This window comes from Nuphar pumila, chromosome 11 (assembly GCF_984573655.1).
Source record: "Nuphar pumila chromosome 11, dmNupPumi1.hap1.1, whole genome shotgun sequence".
In the NCBI taxonomy this organism is placed as follows: Eukaryota; Viridiplantae; Streptophyta; class Magnoliopsida; order Nymphaeales; family Nymphaeaceae; genus Nuphar; species Nuphar pumila.
This window is the reverse complement of record NC_143259.1, coordinates 13,608,286-13,620,612: the sequence shown is the minus strand read 5'-3', so window position 1 is coordinate 13,620,612 and position 12,327 is coordinate 13,608,286. Positions and strand designations below refer to the sequence as shown.

The window sequence follows — 12,327 nt, the reverse complement described above, 5'->3', positions numbered from 1 at the left end:
GCCGGATCGGGTCTGGACCCGACCCGGGCCCGCCTGCGATAGGGTTTCATAACCCGACGCAGGAGAGGTTTTGTTTAAAACAAACCCCCCCTGTGCGCCGCATCCCCCCACCGCGCCTTCGGCCCGATTGGGAAACCCATCGGGGTTTCCCCTTTTGTCGCCCCTCCCCGAGCTCTTTAAGAGCATTGCGGGAGGGGAGGAACGATGCCCCGCCACCCCTTCTAGTTCCCTGCAGGCGACAACCTCGCCGGCAACCCCGACCGACGCCTCCTCCTTCCCTGCGCACGCCGCCGACCGCCAGCCACCTCGCCTCCTCTCCTTCCAGGTATGCAGCCTCCACCTTCTCCTCCTCCCCCTCCCATCTCTCTCTGTCACCTCGCCAGGACGCCGGCAGGCGGCGCACGGCCTCTGCCGCGCCCTCCCACCTCCCTCTTTGCCCATTGGAAACCCGACAGGGGGCCTACAGGGCCTCTGTTGTCCCCTTCTCTCTTGTGGGGGTTCGCCGGAGTGCCGACAGGGGGGCCAATGGCCTCTGCGGCACCTCCTCACCCCTGTGGGTGATAGGGAAATCGACGGGAGGTCGGTTGCCCCCTGTCACCCCCGTCTCGAGCTCTCTCTCTGGCAGGGGTTAGCCCCCTGCCTCCTCTCAATCTCCGGTGAGCAGGGGCAATGCCCCTGCCGTTTCCTGTTTTTCCAGCTGGCAGGGGCGATGCCCCTATCGCCCTTTGTTTTGCTGGGCTGGCAGGGGCTTGCCCCTGCCGCCTCTTGGCTTCTAGGAGGGCAGGGGATATCCCCCCTGCTGCCCCTTGTTTCTCGGCACGCAGAGGGCTTGTCACCCCTGCGGCTCCGTGGTTTTGTCAGGCAGGGGTCGAGGCCCCTGCCATTTGTTTGGTTCTACAGGCAGGGGCCGAGGCCCTTGCTGTCCCTTGATTCGTCAGGCAGGGGCTGGGGCCCCTGTCATTCCCTATTTTTGTCAGGCAGGGGCCAAGGCCCCTGCCATATCATGTTCTTCAGGCAAGGGGGCCGAGGCCCCTACCGTTCTCTGTTCTGCAGGGTAGGGGTCGATACCCCTGCCCTTCATTATTCTGTCTGGCAGGGGCCGAAACCCCTGCCATTCTGAGCTGGCACGTAGGGACCAGTGTCCCTGCCACTTGTTACCTTCGTGAGGCAGGGGCCGAGGCCCCTGTCAGCTGTTTTGTCAGGTAGGGGCCGATGCCCCTGCCATGCGTGACCTTGTTTGGCAGGGGCAGAGGCCCCTGCCCTTCGCTTCCTCGTCAGGCAGGGGCCAAAGCCCCTGCTATTTTATTGTTCTGTCGGAAGGAGCCGAGGGCCCCTGCCGCCTTGCTGTTTTCGGTAGTGGCTCGTCCCTGTCGCCTAAACCTACCCATGTCCTCATCACACCATTAATTAGATTAGCTTAATTAAATGTTTCACACTCTTGCAGATTTACGCAACAGGTCTCGATCGTGCTCTGCGGCTCAACCCTCATATTATCCTCACGCGTAGGCGTACGCAGTTGCACGACATCCCAAGGTAGGGTAAAGTCGCACAAAAGGGCAATTGATGAACGTATTTAAGTTGAAACAATTAAGATGCCCATGCTAGATATGCTTAGATTTATATTGCTTCTGCGTTGCATATTTTCTTGACTGCATATTTATGAGTCGATGTATGATTTTACTCTTTGAGTATTAATTTGCATATTTGCTTATGTGGTTGAAGGTGGTTTCGTACTTTTTGCAATACTTATGCCCTTAATTGCTTGCATATATGCTTGCCTGTTCGTTCCTATGGATCGATGTACAATTTCATTCTTCGATCATTATTTTGCATAAGTTGATTATGAGATGAGGTGTGGTTTCGTATTTCTTGAAATACATATGCCCTTGTTTGCTTGCATCCATTTTTGCCTGCACGTTTCCTTTGAGTGAGGTACGATTTTGTGTCTCGTGTATTACTTATGACCTTATGTGTCTGCCTGTCTAAGTGGTCAATGTATGGTTTTGGTACCTCGTGTATTACTTATGTGCTTTTCCCTCGATGTGCGGCATCGCAAGCCGAGAGCTGTTTGTCGTCATGTTATAACCTGCATATGTTGACACTTATGGTAAATATGTACCTACATAAATGTAGTCTTGTGCCCATTCTGATTTCACTTGTTTTCAAAACACTAGAAGTTGTGCTTGTGCATTTCAGTTCTCTAAAAACGAGTTTCCTTCTGCGAACCTGGTGCTCTTCAAAATGCATAACTTTTGCAATGTATGTTTAAGTCTCGCAAGATGGCGAAGTCACGTTTGGCCCTCCCAAGTCCACACACTTGGGAGAAATGTTTTATAACCTTGATTCAAGTTGCGGCTCAATTCGAATAACCCCGATTAGGGGCATGAGCATATGAATGAGTGGGGTTCTGTTGAAGGACCCATTCTTTATGTATCAATCTAGTGTCACATGTCGATACCAAGATAAATTTTGAATGTAAGATTGATAGTGTTGTGTCTTGTGTGAATGACTTAATGTGGCATTATAGCTTTTAAGGATTAATCGTGCCAAATGAGCACTCCTATATTCTTTGAATGGTTATGAAGTTGGGTGTTGGGTATTCCGTTTGAGAAACCACAGACCTCCCTTGTTCAATATAGCGTACTTTTAGACATGCACAACATGTTAAGTACTTTGTTGATCGGACGAGAGATCCGAGATGACCTTGCATCATGAAATATGAAAAATGTTGTTGAAGTGAATTTAAAACTTATCTTGTCAGGCTGTGTTGTATTAATTCTTTTGCAGATAATATCTGTTGGGGTTTCTTTTGTGGAACCATATCCCTTTCATCGTAGTCGTACTTATGACATGTACGACCGTACTTTTTGACAAGTATGTCTTCTTATGTTGCGATGATTGGATGAGTAGGTTGTGGCAACCTCGATGAGTGCAAATAACAAAATGTTATGATCACCTAAATAAGTGATGTTTTCGCCTTCACCGGCAAGATACTCGAGTGGGTCGAAAGACTAGAGTATGTAGAATGGGTCTTCAGTTAACTACCCCTGATGTACTCATTCGAATCGCTGACTCCTGTCAGGAGAGAGGACAGGAAGGTACAAAACTTCGATGGACAGGCCATTAATGGCAGTTACGAGCAAAAGACTCGGCTTCCCCAGTCATCGGAGTTAGGGGAATGGGACTACCATAATTATCCTAGGTGGTAGCTCTCCATGTTTGGGATGCATCCATTGTTTATGCTGCTTCGGGGATTTCTCTCTTGGTCACCGACCGTCCCCTTAGGTGCGGACTCAGTCAGCTATCCGGGTTATCATAAAATACATAGCATAATAAACCCCCGGATCAGTCTAGGCTGTTTCTAGAGTCGTGCCTTGTGCGTACCCGCTTGGCCAGTTAATATCGAAACAAAATTTAAATCCGATCACACAATGTGTTCAGTTATGCACGTATGAAAGTTATAGGGTACAACATGTTCAATACTTATGGAAGTGTGTGTGTGGTTGATGAAGCATGGTGTTTTGCTAGTTAACTTTCTTGTGCAGTGCTTTGCTTGTAATAGTTAGCCTACTTGTGCCAGTAAAATGCTTGTAATAATTTTAGCATTGTGCTCATGATAGTTGCTCTGTGAATCTGTTGAAATTAAATTGCTATATAATTGTCTGTCTACTTGACATATTAAATTATTCTGCTTAATTATGTTCAATATTGTCCTGTCTGTGCACCTACCAGTTTTTAGTGAAACTGACCCATTTTATGGGCAGGTAATGGATAGGTAATACTGTCGCAATGGCATGATGGCGTGATGAGATCAAGATAGAGCTCTTTCCCTGACGTTTCGCTCCTGAGGACATGTTGGTAAATTTGGTATAAAGTGTGTTTCAAAATTTCTCTTTTATTAAACCGTGAGTTAATAAAACTGTTTTAGTAAGCTTCTTCTTGGTTTCAACAAATGAATTCTCAATTATTGAAACTCTGTTTCTAAACCATTTGATTTCAATGGTTGTGCGGGATTTGACAAAAGGAAAGTTTACGCTGTAACGCGCTCAAGGTCCATTGACTTGTGGTTTTAAAAATATCATTTTCCGCTGAAGTATTATTTAAACTCTGATAATTGTATGATTTCAAAGCTTTCTAAACTATTCTAAAAAGTTACAAGTCCGGGATTTTTGGGGCGTTACATGTATATTTGGATTGTGTATGAATGAATGCACATTTGTGGAAATGTATTAATAATTGTGCGATCACATGTTCACTGTGATTTTTGCATGAGATGTATCAGTGGTCTGATGTGAACCACTGTAGGCTAAATGGGCCACGAGCAAGTGTTGCTCTAAATATTATTGTATGCATTGCAAAAATCTATTTGAAATTTATTAATTGCAGTCTTTCATTTTGTAACGAGCTAAGATCTAGTGTTGTGTTTTGCATGTTGATTTGCAAAACAAATCTTTTGTAAGGAATCTGACTCTTGTTAAAAAGATAAAAGCGATAAAACAATGTAATTATTATTGTTCTTTTCTGATGTCCCTTTCACAATGTGAGAATCCTGGATGGTGGTTTTAGGGAGCCGTGAGGATACTAAAATTATGTGTATGATTATGCCCCTGAACCTAATATGATGGTTCACCTCTCGAACATGATTTTAGAGAGTTTTTTGCCACTTTTTTTGGGGGTGGTATGTAGACACAACTGTTGTTATCAGTATATCAAGAAAGTAACATCAGTAGATATTGATTTTCCTGGTGTCACAACATTAGATGATTTTTAATGTTTCGATGAATGATGTTGATTTTTTATATCGGTTGAGGGACAAGTGTGGAATCCAACAATAAAATACAAATGCAAAAAAAAAATTGTGTTAAGCTATAAGTGGAAACCTATCTTGAATTTCGATAATTGTTGTGATCGTTTTGAGTATCCGAAGGTTTTAATGAAAAGCGAAAGTAAATTTGTGTGCATTTAATAGGGGGCATGCATAAAAAAAAAACTTTGATAAGAATTTAATAAGTTACTCATACATGTGCATTGATATCATGCATATTTACTGTTCTGCATTAGTTCATATAATTTTACCTATTTATCTCCCTAGTAGCTATTGTCATTGCATGATATTTAATCTTGAATGTCTGGATAACTATTGAGTTGTGAGATTGTTGTAGTTATGTTTCTCTAAAAATATTGCATGGATTTGATTTATACTTTTCTTGCCTATTTGGATTTTTAAAGAAATTCGTATGTAAGATCTTTGATTCTGACCCTACGCGCTTTATGTTTTTCATAGAACCTGAAGCCTAGTGATAAGGATGTCTGCTATATAGGGCTTACGAGACTGCGCGACTACTTTCTGATATTTTGTTTGGGACAATGTGACTCCATTATTATTTACATTTATTTGATAATGTTCTTATACTTTAATTATTGATTAATAAAGTTAATTAGTTGATTGTTGGATTAATTTAAGATCCCTTGTGGTTTGGATTGTTTTATGTTTGTAAAGCCTCGGATCTCTGTGTTTGGTTTTCACAATTGTTAAAAAAAAAAACACTTCTTAAAAGTAATGAAGGTAGATGAATGTTTCCTATCAAGAGAAAAATTATTTTTACACTCGCCACTACCCATCTCACCATCACCACCACCCACCACCCTCCTCTCTCTCTATCATTTTCACACTTTTTCATTTTTTCTCTCATGCTACACAAACAAGCGAAAAACTTTCTTTCGGAAAACTTCTCATATAAAAAAAACTCAGGCAAAACTTTCTTTTCCTATGATAATTCTTTTTCTTCCAAACATGCCCTAAAGGTAAAATGAGATGGCAGAACCTTTTAGGACACTATCATAAGCCATAGCCAATGGATACGCTCCCTTTATCTAGAAGTCATAATTGAAACTTTACAAAAATGGCCAAACCCTGAATCCACAGCCATATCCATGTGACATAAGATATTGGGTTTAAATCCCACAGGGGTTATCCTCCAGTTTGACCATAAAAAAGAAACAAAGACATATACTAACTAGGGGTGTCAATGGATCGGGTTTGGTTTGAATCCAGGTGGAATCAGACCTGGATCTTATTTTTAGGTATGGTATCAGGTCCGGACCCAGGTCTAATCGGACCCACCATAAGAGAAACCATGCCCAAACCCGATACTACATGAACCAGACCCAGATCATACCCGGTAAAATAATATTTTTTAATCATTTTTACTTTGAAAAGTTGCAAGTCTTAATCGGTACTCGGGCCGGGCCCGGGTCTAGTATAAAATTTGACAAGCTATACCCGGATCCACATATTAATTAAACCCTTCATGTCTAGACCCGGGTCTTAATTGGGTCTTCATATTTATCACCATACCCGAACCCTATAGGGTTTGGTAGAGGTCGGGTCCGGGTAAACCCAACCCGTTGACACCCCTAATACTAACCTTGTTATTTATTCCAGCTTGAGTAGAGCAGCAATTGCAGAAACTTGGCTTCTCGGTGTGATATGGATCTGAAGTCTCTGGGGAAACTTGCTTCCCCTCGTCAATGGAAGATACAATCCTCCAGTATTCAGCTTCTTCTTCCACCGTTAGATCTATGACTTGAATGTAAGTTGATAACAAACGCTGAAATTGGTCTAGCTCCATCAGATTAAACAAATCAGATACTATCAATCTCGTGAATTATAGTGTCCACTGATTCATCTAATTTTATGTGAAGCAAACTTTTTCTTTTTTGAGTAAAGTAAAATCGAGTTGTATAAACGGTGTGTGTTTTAAACACATTTATTGACCATTGGAAGTATAACCAAGTAAAATCAACTTGGATTTGGATAATTAGTATCCACATTCAATAACATGGATCAGGCTCAATTCTGAACTGAACTTGATCCAACTTAACCAGACCAGCGACCCAAAACTTAGATAAGTATCATCCAGAACCAGGATGGATCTCTAACCAATTTGCAGGCTTACCAAATTGGTAGGTGACCTTCAAATCTTTCTTTGTTAGGCTTGTGCTTTTTGACTAGTACACCAGGTTGGGCTTGTAGCTCAAGTAATCTCAACAGACTGTAGTTTAAGTCATTACAAAGGCCTCAAAGAGTGAATTTTGGAATATGAAGAGTTTAGGTGTTAATCTAAGATTTTGAAAACTTACATGTTTTTTATTAATGCTAAAAAGTTAAAAACACTTTTTGAGGGTAAAATGAATTTTTTAATTAACCATGAAAATTGAATTTATTTAATATTAAACACAACTAGTTTAATGTTAGATTAACTAATATATTTATGTGGGTAATACATTCATGCTAAATATGTCATGGTATTAAATGAATCATTTTATTAGATTTATATTTTTTCTGAAATTTTCATCATACAAATGTGTTTAACATTATTGATTTACTAAAAATCAACACTTGAATCGTGCATTTTGGATGAAAAAAATGGGATTTGAAGTCTTGAAATTTATGAAAATCGTAGGTCATTGATTTTTAAAACATTATAAAAACCTATTTGTGCATTGAATCAAATGCTCTAAGGACTGATTCCTATAAAAATAAGCATATAGATCACATATGTCTGCAAAATAAAATATGCTGAATGGGTTTTGGACTTTTTCAATGCTTTTTTTACAGTTTGAACCCTATAAATGTGTTGGGCTTGGTCGATTTACTAGGAGTCCACACCTAGATCATGTGTTTTTAATGAAAAAAATGATATTTAGAGCTTCAAAAATATACACAGATTTTAGACAGTTGATTTTGTGAACCTTATAAAAACCCATCCATGTGTTGTAATTGAACGCTTCAAGGGCTGATCCCCCACAAAATCAAAACCCATTTAACACATATGTATTACCCCCCCCCCCCCCCCACACACACACACATATATATATATATATATATATATATATATATATATATATATATATATATATATATATATATATATATATATATATATATATATATATATATATATATTAGAGAGTAGTTGCCTACAAGGATATGTGCTAGTGCTACCTTTGAGGCTTTTGAATTATTCTTTTCTATGTTTTTCTTGAATCTGACCTTACAAATATGTCATACGTGTCTGATTTTATAGTAATGAACTCACATCATTTGATTTTGACGTGCAAGTAATTTTTTATAAGGTTTGAAAATAGATGGTGTAAAATTTATATAATTATCATAAATATTCAAGGATTAAAGGAAAAACAACTTGGAAACCCCTTTGGCTCTTTCTGTCATGGTAACCTGTCACAACTATTTATTTTTCGCTCTTTATTTATATATATATATATATATATATATATATATATATACTACAACCGTTTTTTTTTTTTCTATTTTTGGTTGTTTTTATTAGTGAGAATTAGATCTTACATTAATTTTTTTTCAAAGGCAAGATCTTACATTATTTGATCACGACAAGTATGTTGGTTTTTAAAAGGCTTCAAAAATCAATGATACTGTGTTGAACATGTCAGATCTTACATCATTCAATCACGAGAAATACGTAGGTTTTTATAAGGCATAAAAAATCAATGATACTATTAAATATGCTGAATCCATCTATTAGCTCCCATCGGATCAAAACAACCTGCGCCCTACAAACGTTTATATATATATATATATATATATATATATATAATTTTATATATAATATATTATCAAAATTTGAAAAAAAACACTTGAAAGCAAACATTTTTTTTCTTTTCCAAGAAAATGAGCCAGCTCGTGATCTGCTCATAGAGTGTAACTCTGCTCATCACAAACTCACGAGCTCAAACAAAGGGTTTACTCTTAACAAGGCGAGCCCGAATACCAACTCTTAAGGCAAAGAGGGGGAAGAAAAAGAAGAAGAGGAGGAGGAGCGAGAAGTTCGGGAGAAGGGGTAAATAATTTCGTCAATTATATTTAGCGTTTTCTTGTCCTTGTTTCTACCAAGATGTCTTGCCTTTGCCGTCTCTCTTTTTTCCCCAAAAAGTTTCCCATTTTTTCCCTTAATTCTTAGGGAAGATCCACCTCTCTCTCTCTCTCTCATTTTTGGTGTTTATCGTTTCTGTGACCTCTTTCTCTCACAGTCTGCTTTTCAGTCTAATTTGGTTCTGGGTATTGTTACAAACTATTTGTTCACAATAAATGAATTTTCCCATTGGTTGCTGAAAATCACCATGATGCATGTATTTAAGGAAAGGTTGAGTTTAGATGGTGGTCTCGGTTCGGTGAATTAGCTCATCGCAGTCTGAGTTTGTTACATGCGAAAATTCTGTTTGGTTTCAATATTGGCAAGATTTTTAATGCTTTAACAACTCATGTCGAAACAATTTTGTTGTGCTCAAGAAGCATTTCGTTATGCTGTAATTGCAAACTACAATAGTAAATATTCTTGCGAAGGTTATGTATTATACTTTAAGATGTGGAATTGTTGGGAACTCATTTACGATAAAAGGTTATATACTGTGCAAATTGATTAGGGGAATGGGCTGGTCAGATCTACACTGAAGACTTGGAAGGAGGCAGTTAGAGGTGACATGAAAAGTTTGTACAGTGACTGAGGTTTTAAACATTAATGGAGAAATAGGACTTCTAAAGCCGACCCCATGTAGTTGGGATAAGACTTGATGATGATGATAATGATGGCCAGATGGGTTGCCTGCGAAAATACTAGGAATGGCTTTTCGCTCATTATTCTGACTGTTTTTGGAGAGGCTATTGTATATAGGAAAGTTTTCTAGAAGGGTAAGGATTGGATGGAGCTTTTAGAGGATGTGAATTTTAGGTTTTATTTCCTATTAGGAGGCTGATTCTTTCACTTTTTATTACAATCTTTAAGGATATCATCAACCTTACAGAGGAAATTTCTAGATTTCCATGACACATGGTAACAAAAATAGAATATGCACTTTCTGAAAAAAGTTCTCCATATAATACTTCTTACTTTGAGTTCATCTAGGATTCCAGTTATATGTTTTTGAAGATTTGGGTTCACCAAGTGAATGTTCACATGCTTCAAGATGGCTATCTACATCCTCCAGGTTTTGGCTTATTCTAGTTTCATTTTTATCTCAATCTTCAGCGTGAAGTTTGTCTTCTATTCAATTGGTGTTACTATTGCCTGACCTAGCTTGACCTGGATTGCTCAACAAAAAGAGGGAAAGGAAGAGAATTGTCACAACTGTTAAAAGAATCTCCTGATAATTCCCTCTTGACTAATTACTTGAACCTTTTTTTTTCATTCTTTCAAAAATAGTATGACTGTTTAATTTTCTTTTTTTTGTTGGTTTACATTTCCCATTGCTTTCTCGTCTGTTTTCTCCTCTTCTAAAGTTTTAGACGTTTTCCAGCTGTGGACCTGTACATTTTCCCCCCTTCACCTTCCTTATTCAATTGGATTTTCTTTGTCTAATTTTTGTTCTTTATTCAGTAAGTCTGTAGTCTTTTTTGTATATGCTTTTTTCGATGAGAACTGGAGAAAACCACCCCTGGAGTAAGAGATCTGGCCTTGCTGGTTAACCCTGCCAGCCTACAGTTGCTTCTCCGGCGGTGAAAAACCAGGGCTCACCCCTCGCTCCCAGGGAGTCGCCTTGCTCGTGCATATGCTACTTGTGCTAGTTCACTTAATATTTAGCGATGTTGTCAGAAGGCAATAGGTTGGTAGGTGGTTGATAGCATAGTTGGCAAACTCGTGACTTGGGCTCGGATCACCCAATCCTTGACTCGCGAGTCAGCGGGTTGACTCGGACGAGTCAGGACTCCATATTTTATAGTGTAAGCACATGAATAAGACATGGAAATAACTAAACTTCAAGCTAATATGTCAACAATTAAGTTATAAAAACATATAATTATACATGATTATTAACTTTTTCATTGAACAATATTAGATTCTTCGTAACAAGTGACTTTATATAAGAAGTGTCCATTAAAATCATAAAATATATGATAAAAAATTATAATAGGCATTAGGATAGGTAACCTGAATTGGTGACCCATTAGGGGTCCAATTCTAGTCGACTCGGGCGATTCCCGAGTTGACTCACTGGGTTTGCCAACTATGGTTGATAGCATAATTTGTGCTTTAATTCAGGAGCCCACTGTCTTGAGATTTGCTTTATAATGCATATTGAACCCCATACCTCTGCAAGCAGGAGCTCAAAGCCAGAAAGTATGTCTAGTACTCTTGGCTTCATGGCGTCCTTCCAGCTTGTTTCCACCATATTTTCAGTGCCTAAAGATGCTAGAATTAAACAAAAGCCGGTTAGAGCTGTTTCAGCATGATACAAAAAACTGCTAAAACTCTATAATGTTCGAGTTGAAAGGAAGGCATCAGCTGAAAGGCATGAAGAGTTGGGAGTTTCAAGATGGTCAATATGGAAAACTGGAAAGTGCAAGTTGCCATGGGACTGGCATGTGGATCAGCAGGTTTACATTATTAAAGGGAGTGTGAAAGTGTTTCCTGAGGGATGCAAGAAGTGCATGGTCTTCAATGCTGGTGACCTGGTGAGGTATCCTAAATGGTTTGAAGCTGACCTTCACTTTGATGGACCATATGAGGAGCATTGCAGATTCCGAGCATATGGTGACCATTGAGGATATTTTTCTGAGGTCTAGTTGTTTCTGTGTCTATCTGTACTCTTTGCAAATAGCCTTCCTTAGCTTAATATCCAATGCAACATTTACTTCTATTTGTGGTGTAGTTGTGCTGCTTATTTCTGAATGCTAAAAAACATATGGTGATTATGGCTGCCAGGATCTCTTTTGAATTTTAGATATTTTGTTCCCAGTTTTGAGTGCTAATGGAAAACCTGGCACAAGGGATACCTAGTCGTGACAATTTTGGCCTATCAGCCTCTGCCTATCAGATTATTCCCACCTCTTTCCACAGGTCAAGCTCTTGTACATGTGTTGAAGGGGATTTCGATTAGCATAGTTGTGTTAATTTTTAAGAGAATTTTCTCACATTTCATCCCCTTCAGAGGCATAGGGCATAGAGTTTTGGTCACTCCTTGTGTTTCAAGTTCTTGTCAAAATGGTGGGATAGTGTTGATGCCACCATGCAAGAGGATGGACAGTGCCCAAAAGGAACTACTATTTTACACATAAAGTAGGTGATTTTGCCAATCCGGAATATGGTTCCCCAGTGGGTTTCAAACCTGATGTCTCTGGCAAAATTCGCATCTAATTTATTGATTCATCTCAGCGTATCCCTTTTATTTGGTTTGATTGTTTGTCTTGCAATTCTGGGTTGTCGCAGCATGATTCCGATTGAATAGTTGGTGAAACTAAAAAATTTGCATTGTATTTTCCCTTTGTTTGTTCTCCAGATAACAAGGATT

General features: G+C 39.3%; 1 protein-coding gene across 1 annotated transcript; it reads left to right on the top strand.

Moving 5' to 3' along the window:
- The first annotated feature begins 11,179 nt into the window (after window positions 1-11,179).
- LOC149822035 (uncharacterized) lies at window positions 11,180-11,581 on the top strand. The gene is made up of 2 exons (XM_089980208.1): window positions 11,180-11,248; window positions 11,315-11,581. Exons 1-2 carry the CDS (start codon window positions 11,180-11,182, stop codon window positions 11,579-11,581), a joined length of 336 nt encoding a protein of 111 aa, XP_089836334.1.
- Window positions 11,582-12,327: the final 746 nt, after the last annotated feature.

What these genes read in the sequence shown, in the direction of transcription:
- LOC149822035 (XM_089980208.1), top strand. Translation starts at nt 11,180, where the DNA reads ATGGCGTCCTTCCAGCTTGTTTCCACCATATTTTCAGTGCCTAAAGAT. An exon ending in CTAGAATTAAACAAAAGCCG is followed by an intron (nt 11,249 to 11,314) that starts GTTAGAGCTGTT and finishes GTTGAAAGGAAG; the next exon opens with GCATCAGCTGAAAGGCATGA.